This window comes from Pteropus alecto, unplaced genomic scaffold (assembly GCF_000325575.1).
Source record: "Pteropus alecto unplaced genomic scaffold, ASM32557v1 scaffold87, whole genome shotgun sequence".
In the NCBI taxonomy this organism is placed as follows: domain Eukaryota; kingdom Metazoa; phylum Chordata; class Mammalia; order Chiroptera; family Pteropodidae; genus Pteropus; species Pteropus alecto.
Genome location: NW_006443225.1, coordinates 18,562,832 through 18,577,685, shown reverse-complemented (window position 1 = coordinate 18,577,685; position 14,854 = coordinate 18,562,832). Strand labels below are relative to the sequence as shown.

Below are 14,854 nucleotides of genomic sequence, written 5' to 3'. Positions count from 1 at the left end.
CTGCACACGGCGAGGGGCCCGGCCCGCCGAGGCCGCAGACCCGCCTTTGCGCGTGGACAGCGCGGTGTCCGGGCCGGGGCGCCCGGTGCCTCCGTCCACCCCGCTCACCCCGCTCACCCCCGCGGCTCCGTGTTTTCCGTAGACTGTGGCCAGTCGGGGAAGGCGGTTACCTGGGTTTTTAGCTGTGCGTTTCTGGACAGACTCTCTTAGAGGAAGAAACATTTAACTCCCACCGAAGAGCTTTTGTTCCTGATTTTAATAAGTTGCTGCTAAGCATTTATTATGCAACGGGGGGTGCTGTATGTCATTAATCACTGGGTAGCAACATCCACTGAAGCCTGAGGAAAATGGGAAGATTGGGCAAGTTCTGGTCTTTTTCCTGCCCCGGTGGTTTTTGATCCGCTGCTGTCCGGGTTCCGCAGTGAGTTCTTCAGCTTCTGCCAGTCGAACCGCCGAGTTCACTTTCTCGCTTTATCCCACGCGCATCTGCCTCGCCCCCTTTTATCTGCGTGCCCGATTCTCTTTGGAGCTTTGCCTACAGGGCAGACTTAATGTCCACACGGCCACCGACAACAGAACGTCCTTCCTTTAGTATTCCGAGGTCACCTGGGTCATCAGAGCCGGATGCCCCTCACTCCCACATTGCCCCCCGCCCCCCGGCCCCATTTTGTGCATGGCGAGTCATGGAACAGGAGGCGCTTCGTGTGGTTTTGCACAGGCAAGTGAACGGTCACCAGACACTTGGTAAAAACGCAGGGGCCTGGTACCCACCTCCGGGGGTTCTGGTTCTGTGGCTCTCTGATGAGAATGCACCTCTTGCTAAGCATCCCTAGCGTTGATAATGCAGGCAATGCGCAGTCTTGCTTCTTAAAAAACACACTGGCGCAGGCTTTGGTGTCAGGTCTTAGCTGTGTTGGTGACCCCGGATGTGATAAGTTCTTTCCACATTCATTTTCGCCTACATAATTGCGCTGCTCAGAGAAGTCTTACCAATAGTGAGCTATCCAGATTTGAGACAAATTATTACCCACTCATTGTTTCTGGGCGATTCCTTGGGACCTGCTGGTCCTCTGAGATGAGCCTTCACAGGGGCAAATGTGAGTATTCGAAATAAAAAATACACTCCATCGACTGTTATGTACTGATCACCGTGAAAATTATTCACAGGAAAACATTTCCATGGACGGTAGTGGTTGTGGCGTCTTATGGAAAACTCTTGATGTACGAGCAATGTGAAGTCTGACGGGGGAAGAAACTTGTCTTCAGATAAAATTCTGCAGGGATGGTGAAATCGGACAGTCTTGGTGTCCTTCTGCTGCAGGAGGCTCACCACGCACAAAACGCGGGGAACATGTTGGCATGAGGGGCGTCCGGCCCTGAGGTTCCTCCTGGTTTGTCAGGAACACGTTTAGTGACTCGCTGGAGATCAGAAAGAATTCTGGGAACCGGCCCCACTTCCAGTCTTAACCCCATGATGGTTTCATTCACATCTTTAGAGGACCCGTCACGTTCTCGCTTCGTTAAAGCCAGCCAGAAAACCAGTATGAAAAACAACGAGGAAACGTGGAGCCTTTCCACAAGAAATTGGCTGGGTCATCCTGCCACCACTAGGTGGGACCGCTGGCGAGCGTCCTTTGTTGATTTTGCTTGTTTTCTGCTGCCGGGACTACAGAAAGGCAAGGTACTGAGCAGTGTCCAACAGGGGGAAGTTAGCACTGAGAAAACGGTGGCCATTATTATTGAAGCTAAAACTCCAAACACCTGTGACCGGGAGGCGACGGCAATTATACCTACTGGTACAGGTAAACTCAGTGCGACATCGTGGCTACCTCACGAGTGCGGGATAGGTCGTCAAGGCCCTTTGATTGTTGACAGTTCTTGGCTTCGGGTGCTCGTGTTGGTGACCGTCAGTCCTTCCTGACTCGCCCGCTGAGTGGGCCTCCTGCTCAGCCTGCCCTCTCTCCCTGCTCAGCGCCCCCCTGGCCCTAGACACCAGCTGCTGGGCTGTTCACGGCCATTTCCACTCACAGGGAGAGTTACCGTGGGTCATTATCACACGGCAGCTGTACATTTTTAATTTTCAGATGCTCGAATTGACTCTGGCACTTTGTTAAATTAGGTCGCAACTCGATGTTTATATTTGCATTCGTAATTACCTTTTGTGAAAGCCAAAGACAGTCTCCCCCAACGGCAGAGGAGTAGGCTCTAGAAGGGAAACCCTTGGCCTTGGCAGTGAAAGGCTGACGTAGCAGCACGTGCCTTTTCAAGCTGCTCGCCTTGGTGGGGCACACAAGGTCTGTGAGGACAAACAGTCCCGCAGGCCCCGTTGTCAGAGCAGAAGGGGGGGCCTGATGCATTTCCTGGAGCTGCGTCTGGCTCAGTGTGAAATGCCCCAGTTCATGGCGTTGGTACTTTTGCAGCCGCTGGGGCTCGATGAGATTACCCAGCCAAGGTGTCAAGTGCATTTCATTAGCGCAATTAATGGGGTGAAATGGAAACAGAAGGCAGTCCAGAGTGGTCTCACGTGAGGCCACCGCTACATGACAAAGATCCGACACTCTCGGGCCTGCTCACTTCTGTGGTCCCTTGTCTTACCCCCTGGAAGGGACTGTTACAGCCACCGTTGTCTCGGCTAACACGGTGGCCAGGGCCGAATGATTATGTATGTTTCGAGTATTTAAAGCTCCAGTCCATGACCATCTCCTGGATGAGAAGCTGATCATGAAGTGAATTCCTCACGGAGAAAGTATCTGTGGCTCCTTCTTTTGGTCCTTCCTCGTGGTGCTCTGCCTTCTACTCCTGGCAGAAGTCGATTCTCTCATGAGTGTAGCTTAACCTCCCAGCCATAGCTGCACGGAAAAGAGCTGGTTCTGATTCCAGTATTTCTATCAATGAGAACATAAGCATGAAGTCCAGAAAAAACGTACAAAAACGTGACATGATGTGAGTATGAGGATGCCGAATAAAAAGTAGCAGTACGGAGAAGTGTGAGCATCTGCCTTCGTTTTAGCGGCGGGAGAGGGAGGTGTTCTTACGTTATTCCCTGCTCGGGTCGACTGGCAGGGAGCTGCCGTGATCCCACTGACGGACGGGGAGGATGGAGAGCTGGAGTTTGCTGAAAGGTGTTAAATCGTTCAGGGGAAAAGCATCTGGCTGTGGAGGGACATTTCCGGATACATGTACCTAATGTGGAAGGTCACTGGGAAACGGAAGTAGAAAAGCCGGGCGAGATAACGAGCAGCTGATGTAATGCAACGTCAGGGGAAAGCGTAGACCCCAGAGACGAGAGCGTGAGGCCCCGGGAGACTAAGGAAGCGTCTCCGTCTCCCGTGGTGATAACGGGCACGCTCGTGCCAAACACCTGTGCTCGGCCTGACCCTCCTCACAGTATCGCTGAAGTCGGTACCCGGAGGCAGGCGAAGGGAAAAATGATGAGACGGGGGAAGAGTTATTACACATCGAGGAACACTTCAGCGTTTTCCAAAGAGGTTCATTATCATTTCTTCTATGACTGAGTATAAGAGTTTAATTACTATACAAATTAAATGGAAGATAAATTTGAGTTAAGTGGTGTATAAAACTCATGTTAGGTATGCAAATGAGATTTAAGACTACGTTTTAGATAATGCTAGTTTTCCATTTATTTCTGAAGTAAACACATTTTTCTGCCCCTTTATTTTCTTGTCCCTTCTCATCATTTGGATATATTATTTGCCGTCGAGAACCATTTATAAAACACTAGATCTCGGAGCATCTCCATGCTTTTACAGTAGTAGGTTAGATGATGTCTCTAAGGATTGGTTTTATTGTTAACAGTGAAAAAACATTAACCTAGTTAAAGTCACGAGCAACGTCTTATTAAAATGTGACAGCGGGATATAATTGTGTGAAACAAAAGGGTGTAATATTCACTTGTGTCGAAGCATCAGAATCATAACAAGAAATTTAAAAGAATGAAAATTCAGAGACCTTCAGAATGACCCCTTCTGCTAAACGTGTCCGCGTTTACTGTGGTTAAGTCCTCAGAACAGAACCGCTGGGCAGGGGGGCTCTTCACAGAGGGGGTGACACGCGTGGGGCGTCTGTGGCCCGTGTGTCACATTCTCTAAGGAGTAGAATGCTTCCTGAATGTTGACTAACCCGGTGCTCGGTGGTCCAGTCCAGAATCTACTGCATGTACAAACCACCTCACTTTTCCTGGATTCAGTTGCCATCTACGTGAGATGCCGCCAGATGGAAGAGGTGAGTCTTATCAAGTCTGGTGACTAATAATCCAGTTTGATGCGATTTTGTTAAAAATAAGCAACATATCTTTCTTTCAGAGATTCAGTGACTTTGGGGTTGATTGTACCAATATTGTCAGGATGCCACTGATGTCGCTGGACTGGTTTGAGTAGCATTCTTTTCAAGTTAATCTATTTTAGTGTGAGATTTTATCAATGTCATTTAAAATCCTTAAGTTTTTATCATTTTTTCATAATATTATTTCTTTCAAGCCACTTTTAGTTGGGTTGACCTATTTCTATATCTGTTACCTATCAAACAATTTTTCCTTGTAATTCGATAAATAATATTTTTAACATTTAAAAATATTTATGAAATTTATTGTATGGTACCCTTTTGATATCTGCATTAATGAGAAACTTTGTACAATTATGAGTTTGCTAGACCATCCTATTTGAGAGGTCAAGAACCGGATGTGTTTTTACGCAATAATAGCTAATAGTGCTCTTTATGTGTCTTTGCAGAGTGAGCAACATGGAAGAGTAAGTGACTCTTCAAATTCTTGCACTAACTGTATGACATAGATCCTATTATTAGTCTCATTTAACGGATGGGTAGATCAGTGACTTGCTCAAGGTCACACAGCTATTGTATTTCATGATTTCTGTGTCTACATCTATTTGATAATGGACGTTCTCTTAACTATGTATTCTTAACCACTGAGCTTTAAAACATGCTCTGAAACACTGTGCTCCGCTTGGGGTGCCCGTGTAATTACTGTTCAACCGGGACCCTTATAAGATTGAAATAATAATAATATGAGAGCAGCAGGAGTGAGCTGGGGTTGCCCGGGGCCACTAGGATGTACGTGTAGCTTAGTTCTGCTAAATACACGTTTGTTGGATGGATGGATGGATGGATAGATGGATGACTAAGGAGTTTGTATCATCTCACCCATGTAGGTCAGTTACAATATGGAAACTTCAGTTTCAAAATATGAGCTTCGAGCTGACATCATGAAATAATACGGTTTCATGGAGAGGAACACTGATTCTCAGATATAACCGAAGAAGGGAGAAAAAGCAAGAAAAAGTTGTATTTTTTAAATAATAAACTTCCGCTAGCTGTTCATAGGAGCCTCAAGGACTGTCCAACAGTGAGCAGATGGTCAGCATGGCAGTACTGTGGCAGATGGAATGAGGACTTGGGGAGACTGCCCAAACCTTAATACAAGGGGGTTCAGGCCCACAGAGAGGTGCCTCCGTGGCAGCCCCCCTGCAACACAGAGAATCCCGCAGCACAGCCCAGGCCAGTGGTCCCCGGCAGCAGGCGATCAGGGGCACTAATCGGTGGTTGGGGGGAGGGGGCATGTCACACGCTTTTTATGCTTTAAAAGCCCTATCAGGAATTGTATTTCATGATTTCTGTGTCTACATCTATTTTTATACGTACTTTGAGTTAGAATTATGTCGATTTAGTGAGAAAGTGCTTACTACTTTATAATGAGAAGTATTCATTGGCAGTTACAAGTTTCTTTGATTATAACCGTGACAAAAGGAATTTACTAATGCTTCTTTAAATGTCGTATGTTTGGTAGGCAGAATCTTTAAAAACCTGTAATGTGTGGGAAAAGAAATGGATCCGGGGCCACGACAATGACCCCAGGCGAGGCTGTCCTGTGCATCTTCAAAAGCGTCTAGTGACCCCTCGTTCCTCTCACGATGGAACTCGAGCATCTCACTGGGCATCCGAGGCCCTGGACAGTCTTTCCCCTCTCCTGGCCCACTCTGCCCCCAGACCCGCTGGTTCACACTGCTGGGCTGGCCGCTGCCCCGGGGGGCACGCTCTGCGTTCTCACTCGGGGGGCATGCCCAGTTCCGGGGCGTTCTCTGAGCCTAGCACACTTTCGTGCCTTCTCTATTCACCTAATGCTGTTTTTTTCAGTCACCCGGCTTTTCAAGCAGACGTTTCTCTGACAAGATGCTGCCATTCACATCAAGCAGTAAAATGGTTCTAATTAGAAGAAAATGTAAACTAATTAACAGAAAGTGCCAACTTAAAAAATCATTAATTGATTTTATTCTATTGGGCTGTACCGACTTAATTAGCCCTCATTTGGAGAACCGTTAATTCTCATAAAGAGCCTTCAGCAAGAGCGTGGATCTCAGTAATAATCTCAGTGAGGGCATGCACGTAACCAAGCCCAAGTCAAGCAGCCAGAACCAAAAAGGGGTATGTGACTAAAAAGTGTAGGTTGCAGCTTCGAAAACAGCTGGATTCAGGAGATCAAGCGATACTGTCAGGAAACTTTCTTTGATATCTATTATCGAATCCTGCATCTAATTGGTTTCAATACTAAGTTTCATTTCAAACAGTCATCCCAAATCCTTCTGCTCACAAATCAGCAAATCCAGCAGAAAGGGAGCTTCTCTCTCCTCATAGCTCTAACGAGAGCCCTGTTAGGCCTGAGTCTCAGTGGCCTGTCCCGGATCCCATGCCCATCCCCGGCCGGTCATCGCGGCTGAGGGGAGGCAGCACTTGGACTGGCCGGCCTGGCTCACATGATCACCCCTGACCTGCCGAGGGGGTGGGTAAGACACCTGGGACGAGAGGTGTGAGGAGTAACGCCCCAAAAGGGAGTCCACGTGTTCTTAGCCCCAGCAGGGGAAACGCATCTCAGACGAGCAGAATTACGGGGATCCGCGATTTCCACCTGCAGATGTTTAGTGTTACGATAGCCATTAGAGTAATGATTTAGCCCGTACACTATTGAATTTGTCATTCTCGTCTTTATCCCTGCCAATTTCTCGTTCGATTGTAAAAAATGTATACTTGCTGATAATTTACTGTTGTCAGGGGGCAGGAGTTTTACCAGAACCAGTAAGTGGTTGACTCAGGGGAGTTCATGAAAACACCCAGTTGATTTTGATCATCTCTGCGTTCTTTTTCTTTTAATAATTTCCTTCGAATTAAATATATTACCTGGAAACACCAGCAATATCCTGAACCGCGATGTTGAATTTTTATCTGTTTCAATTTCAACTCAGTCACTGAATTTGTATTCTATTCAAGTCACAGCATCTCCCTACATGTCAACCTATAATCTATACGTAAGCCCTATAAGATGCCAATTCTTGGGTGTGGAGTTAAACTGCCTTAGGTGCAACATGCTCTCTACTGTCGTAGTTAGTTATTTACAACTGTTGGCAGCAAAGTCTTAATGGACTGTAACTCTGAATACATAGTAACGCTAAACATTTGCAGATACAAATTGTGGATTTCTGTGAATTTAGCTTTACTAGGAGAAGAAAGCTATACGTAACAACAGAAAAAGCTAATAAATATTTTTAAAGCAACCTCTTATACTTGGATTAGTAGCTCAGTTTCCTCCTTTTAAAATCCTCACCTATAACAATAGTAATCGGTCAAATACAATAAATATATATGTAAAGACGTACTTGTTCAACGCTTGGAGAACCTTACTGTACTGAAATCTGAAAGTCTGATTGATATGTTACATGGCAGGAAGATTTTTCAACCACGGATGTTAAAACAAAAATTATTTTCTGGTTCAACAAATTTAACTTGAGGACTTCTGATCTTTGGATGTTGTTATCTGATGCTACATGTGTACGTGTATGTCTGTCTGTATGTATATGTATAGGCATGCATACATACATACATACATACGTGCACAAATGCACACATGTGTGCTTTGTCCTGTACTCCCTGTATTCAGTCTTTAGGTGAAGGACTACCTTCCTTCTCTTTGTAACTGTCCAGCACAGAAGTGTTTAATGTGTTGGCTAACTTTTTATACACATCTTCATAAAATAAAAAATTATCAATGCAGAGTTTCCATTCAAAGCATAAGATCGTGCATGGAGCATATTCTTAGCGACTACATGATTCCGAAACTATATCCTCATAAAGTCAGTGGAAAATACAATGCAGAAATGAATTATCTAAAATAATTCCATTTGAGTTGATTAAGGGTATCTCAATGGGACGGACTCCCATAGTCACGTAGTTGGTACAGATACATTCAGACCTAACTTCTGTCGCTAGGTATAAAGTCCCTGGGATTTCTGAGTGCCCTTCGTGTTTACTGTCCTTCGCTGTTCTTAGCCATCTGGTTGTGGAAAATTAAAGATGGGGCAGATGGGCACTAGACTTATCATAGCGATCACTTCGTAGGGTACGTAAATGTCGAATCGCTATGTTATACGCCTGAAACAATTATAATGTATATCGACGGTAATTAAAAACAGACTTAAAGCAACCCATGGACAGTTACCTTTCTCCTCTCCTCCGCGGCCTCCAGCTTTTTCTGGATCTCCTCCAGAGATAGGTCTTTCTTCTTCGGGGATGCTAAGGTTCGCGGGGCTTCTGAGATGGGGGACGGCGGCTTCAGGATCAGCTCAAAGGCCTGGCCGGAGGCACGCTTGTTGATTTGCTTCACCTCCATGTCTGAGAAAGGAGTATTGGAGAATGTTTAGCATCCGGAGCGTGAGGCATGGGTTCATTTTAGTCATCTGAATTCCGGAGGTAGCAGCGCTGTTCAGCGTCAGGTAGGAATACAGTGCTGCCTGTGATCTTTCGCTCCGCCTCGTTTTGAACACGTAAGGCCTCTTTCTTTAGGTTGATTATGGATATATTTTAACAGAATAAATATTTACAACGTTGAGGAATTCAACAGTGTCCATAGGGAGCTGAAGAATGGTAGGCATACTGAGGAAGAAATAGCCTGAATTGATTTTAAACTTAACTTTATTTTCTGTTTGAATAACTATGAGTTTCACATAAAAGTCTAGTAGCACAGGTGTGTGTGTGTGTGTGTGTGTGTGTGTGAGAGAGAGAGAGAGAGAGAGAAAGAGAGAGAGAGAGAGAGAGAGAATGACTGTGGCCAGAGGCATTTACAGGCCAGACAATGAGGAAAATAAATGACCACGTTCCCCAGGTCTCGTGCATAGCCCTGAGGTTGGAACCGAGTCACACGGTACGTGCGTGGACATGCTCGGCCAGGCCGGGCTCGTGTGCAGAGTGTCCCGGCCCTGGCTCGCTCGCCCTTGGGTGTATGTGCTGGCCACTCCGGGGGGATGCTGCGATGGGGTCCCTTTCTGCAGGGCACTTACAGTGGGTCTGCTGGGGACAGCGAGACAGGGTCCCACGGCAGCATCTTTGCTCCTTAGGACATCTTCCTCCGGGACGCCTGGGGCTGTGGCCCAGGCGGGGGTGGGGCACATCTGCTTATCTAGGTTACATGGTCTGTACACTTTAGAAATGTCTAAGAACTGAAAATTGGTTAGCCAGTTTTTCTTTCTGAGCAGATTATCAGACCCTCACGTTTTAATGCTGCGCAATAGGATGTATAACATGGAAGAATACATTTTATACTGTAAAATAGAGCGACAGCATCTGCTAGGACATTTGCAACCACACAGCTTACACCTGAGGAAACATGACGATCTCCTGAAAGCTCATTGGGCACCGCTCGCTTTCAGACGAGCGTCCCTCACTTCGGGCCCCAGGCCGCACCCCTCTGCATCCCTCTCCTGTCCGCCGCTGGCCCTCGTCCCCTCAGCCCTCCGGAAGTTAGGCTGTCCGCCTTTTGTGCATCACCATTTTTCAGGTATTCGAAAATAGTTGCGATTTTCCATTTCAAGTTTTTTCCCCTGCAGGTTGAAACATCCTCAGTGCCCTAAAGTGACACTGTGTCTAGGGCTTGACCACCGCAGGGCTCCCTAACCCCGAAACGCTCTTCAATCACCAAGGTCCCTTTATAATGGTGGCAGCCAAGCTGGCCAGGTCTCAGGCAAGTTCAGATTAGGGCAGAGCAGAGAAGAAATATCACATCTCCTGATGTGAGCAACGTGCTCTGTCACAGCGTTTTTGCCCAGTGAGTGTGCACTGAAGTCGAGTGACACCCCAGGTGGACAGGAGCTGACCTCAGATCCTTAAATGCCAACCGACCACAGGGACAAAATCAGTTCCTTAAGTGTATTGGAAATGATGTTGGTTTTTTCTTTTTCACAAATGTAAAAATGTTTTAGATTTTCCCGAAGGCATCTAAGTTTTATACTTAGGTCTTAACTAAAATTCTCTGAAAATTTTAGGGACTCATGGAAAAGGATTTCAAGTGGACAAGGGCAGATAAAAATGGCTCATTTGATGAGGCGATGGCATCCTAAGTGGCTTAGGTTAGAGACTCTGGACTCTGTACCACCTGTATTTGCTTCCAAATAGTAAGCATCTCTTGCGAGCTGTGTGATGCGGGGAAGTTAGTCAACTTCTTTCCGCTCTCATTTCCTCATCTAAAAGGTGGAGATGAAAAGAGGGCCTTTCTCATAAGATTGTTGTGAAGATTAAAAGATAAAGGATATTTGTCCAAATTCATCAAATTCCGTACATTAAACATGCGCGGTGTTGTACGTGTCAGTTATAGCTCAATAGAGCTGTTTAAAAAAATTAAATTGTAAAGATGTTCCAAAAAAAAAAAAAAGATAAAGGGCACTAAATGTAAAGCTCAGGTTTGGAGTGTGTAAATGCAAGCTATAATAATGACAATTATTATGTCATATTATTGTTATAATGGTTATTATATAACTTTTGTCGACAGTGAGCACGTGGAGTTATTAGCTAAATAGATGTAAAAGGCAAGGTTCAAGACTTTGGAAATTTGAAATTCTCTACCAGTTCTTATAGGAGGCAGCGATAAGCAACGTGGAAAGGTCTGTTCAGCTTCTGAGGCGGAGCTTATACATGACCTCTGACCTTCTCCTTCCCGCCATCAACCCCTAAGCAGGCAGAGCCCGAACCGCCTTCTCTGTCCCACGGGGCACCTGGCACCCTGCGGTCTCCTCACTGACCGTGCTGTGATGCCTTCTGGGCCCCGAGTTCCTCGAGGGGAGGCCTATGCTGTGTCCACCTCGGAGCCTCGGTGACAACACAGTGACACTTTAGAATCTCAGAAGAAACACAGCTGGATTTAGTCACAGCTGCAGCTAGCAGATTAAGGAGCCATCTGGTTTATTCACTGCCCGGATGGATCTGCACAAAGTGGGCACTGGACCTGTGTTCTGATGGGAATTTTGGTCGGAACCCGAACCCTTTCACAGGAAGGATGTTTCCTCGTGAAACAGTTACTTGGCATCTACGATGCTGGGGCCACGACAGAATCATTTTGGCAGGAAAACGCCTGAGTCCTGGCACAGGCTTCAAAGGCACACAAGGGGTTGACTGCCACAGACCCCTTCACTGTGTCTGCAATGTATTTCTTTACACATGCGGAAAAAAAAATACTTCCGAGCCAGACAGCTAGAGAAGCATGCTTTGGCTCTGTCCCCTACACACATACCTGTATCAAACATTTTGATTCTATTGACCAAATTAAGTGAGGATGGTATTGTTGATAATGATAGCTACCATTTTCGGGGGGTGTTTACAAGGGGTTAGGCTTGGGGCTAAGTGTTTGACTTGCATTAAACTATTTTCACCCCACAGCACCCCTGGGAGGAAGATACTAGAATTAAATAAGGCTCAGAGAATCTAAGTGGCTTGCCAGAGATCGTGCAGATAGTGGCAGAGCCAGCAAGGGACCAGCTGAGAACGAGTCAGGCTCAGTCCAGCGCTAGGGCTTTGTGGCAGCACATTGCAGAGCCAGGCTGGTTCTGTGGCCTTTTCTTTGTAAGTCCTCTTTATCCGGGGCCTCAGCCACAAGTCATTTTTATTACTGGAACTTATTAGGCTGTTGACATGCATAACGCATACGTGGGAACCTTATAAGGACTATGCTAAGCAAAAACGGGCGTGGCTCTCGATTTTCTCTTCTGAGTTTTCTAAGTAGAAAGCATTTTATGCAAATTACCTGCTCTAAATAGAGCTTAGCATATTCTATTATTTGCAAAGAAAAGCCTTGGACGTACTGCGGGCGCTGACGTGTGAGACGTGGCTGCAGTGACGATCAGCCTTAGCTCATGTGCTGTCATTAGCACCGAACTCACACTGTTTTGAGCAACAGGCGACCGATAAGACCTAGTAAGTAGACGCAGCAAGTCAGGTAGTGAGATCGAAACACTGATTCACTTGTGTCAGGAGCCGTGAGCGAGAAAAACCAGCGGTCCAGGCTTTGCCCGCGGCCTCGCGGGCCGGGCGTCTGCTGCGAACTCACCGTCGTAGGTGTAGATGCCGCCGTTGCGAGGCTCCGGGTAGAAGCAGGAGCAGATCAGCGACAGCATGGACAGCTCCTTCATTTTCTCCTTGTAGGCTGAAACAGAGGACTCGAGATTAGAATCTTTCGTTTTCTGAATTTCCTCTGAATGCGTCTTTGGATTTGAGTAGTGACCGGAGCCTCCTAGAGTGAACAACCCCCTGCGCGCTTTCGCAGAATGTAAACGGACGAGAGGCCGAAACAGAACTCGGAAGGGCCCGTTCCCGTTGCCGAGGACATATGTCACCTATTACAGCGGGTAAGGTAGGGAGCGGGAGAGGGGGTGTTGGAGGAGCTGAGATCCAGCAGGAACCGAGGGAGAGACAGGAAAAGGTCTGGAAGCAGCAGAAACGGGAAAGAGCAGCGCAGGTCGGTTCCAGCGCCCGTGCAGCAGGCGGGTTGCGTACCGCTGAGGCTCAGCAGTGCCCTTGCTGGTTCGGCGCGGGTGGGCGCGTGTCCCTCTGGGGACGGGCAGAGACCTCGTCGGCAGAGCCATCCTCCAGGGACCTGTGGTGCTGCTTTCTCTTCACGCTCAGGTTCACTTTCTTACATCTGCCTCTTTCTGCACACGCCAGGGACTGGCTCTGAGATCGACCAGGCTCTCCTGTCCCCTGTGACTTACTTTGGGCGCCCACCTTGCCAAGCAGCTCGGGAGCTTAGACGGTGCCCTCCTTTACTCCCCCCGCCCCCCGCGCCCTGCTTCCCTTCCTCCTTCAAGAGGCGTCCTGAGCAGGTGACCTTGAAGGACATTTTACCACTGTTGGTTGTCACCGGGACGCGTGATGAGCAGGTGGGGATAGGGAGAGGGGATTCTCTCACCTTTGTGGATTCTCTAATTAGTATGACTAAGAAATTAAGAAAAACGGAAGAAAAACGATAGGTATAATGGCACCAACTTGTGGGACAGTATAGACAGATGGTGGCAGAGTAACATTTGACCCTCCTAATAACATTTGCCTCTTGGCAGGGCCTTCTGATGATTTCTGTCGCCCTAGGGGGAGCGAGGATGCAAACTCAGGAAGAGGCAAATTCTCAGGAGACTGAATTGTGCGTTATCGACAGGTGCATCTTGTTGGCCAGCTAGAAACAGAGTCAAAACTTGGATGCCTTAGAGCTACAGAGTGTTAGATTGGGAGGGTCCTACGAGGTCATTCAGTCAGCTGTCCACTCAACCCACCACCCATTTTGCAAATGAAAGTGGCCCACAGTGGGCCAAGTCACATGTGCCTAGTGACAAGCTGGGGCTGCTGGATAAAATGCAGTAAATCAGTCTGTCTCAAGGTTGCCAACAGGCCTTCGAGCTGTACTTGGGGATGAAGTCCAGTGTGTAGGAGGGCTCACGTGCCTGGGTAGGGAAGGGGGGACGGTGGTCAGAAACGGCTCTACACTCAGGGTTGCCAGATTTGGCAAATAAAAATACAGGACACCTAGTTAAGTTTTAATCCAAATATTGTGTGGAACAAACTAACAAACATTCTTGCTTTTCTGAAATTCAGATTTAACTGAGTGTCTTGTATTTTCAATGGCAGCCAGAGCAAATGGACCCGGATCGAGAAGACCGAGTGGGGCTGAGGAAGGCAGAGGAGAGAGAGGTGTATATATTATTGACACGGAAATGGGGTTCCAACAAGACCACGTGGAAGGAGCTAACGGGTAGGCCACCGCGTGCATGTGAGTGACAGCCCCGCGGAGCGTCGTTCACTCCCTGGTCTTTGTGAATGGCACGGTCTGCCCTCCGAGCGACAGCGTGGCCAGAGGCCATGTGTACTGCAGTGGGCTTTTCAGGACTTAGGTCCAGATAGTAGGTCTTCCTGTTGGTCAATCGACTCTGCTCCAAGATTTTGGGTAAGATGTTTGGAAATCGTGCTCCTGTGAAAGGGTCATGACTTAAAACATTACATTTACATGAAAACAAACATGGATATGTTTTATCGAAGAATGTCAGAATATCATGAATCTTAAACATGTAAACTTCAAAAAAATTGACCTTGAAAGTTTAGTTCTGAGTTGACCCTTAGGAACACTTTTGGGAGAGTTCAAGCAGCACAGTGGTGGCTGTGGGCTGGTCGGCCGTCAGCCCCAGTTTGCCTGCACCGTTCAGATTGAAGTCCATTATCAACGTCCCCTTGCACCGTTGGAAGTTCGGTCACTATAGTCATCGTGGCCAGAGGGAGCCACTGACCATCTCCAATGGGGGTGGGGCTTACGGGACAAAAGCCTCGTCTTAGATATATTTGGCCATTTTAAGCAGGAAAAAACCTGTAACCAGGAGACGCACTTCAACAACTGAACGAAGTTCGGATGGTTTTGGGGTGCAGCTCTGGGAAATGGTGGTGCAAAGGGAACAGGGAGTGCAAGAGGCTTTGCGAAAGAAGCATCCACAGGAAATGGTAGGAGTGTGGGCCAGGACGAGGGAGCGGG

General features: G+C 47.3%; 1 protein-coding gene across 1 annotated transcript in view; it reads right to left on the bottom strand.

The window, feature by feature from the left end:
• Positions 1–14,854, bottom strand: part of STMN2 (stathmin 2) — a 37,475-nt gene that overhangs the window by 8,555 nt on the left and 14,066 nt on the right. The window contains exons 2-3 of the mRNA XM_006924045.1: positions 12,395–12,490; positions 8,522–8,694 (exon numbers count right to left, since the gene is read on the bottom strand). Coding sequence (XP_006924107.1) covers positions 8,522–8,694; positions 12,395–12,490 — 269 coding nt within the window. The remainder of the gene's footprint in view (positions 1–8,521; positions 8,695–12,394; positions 12,491–14,854) is intronic.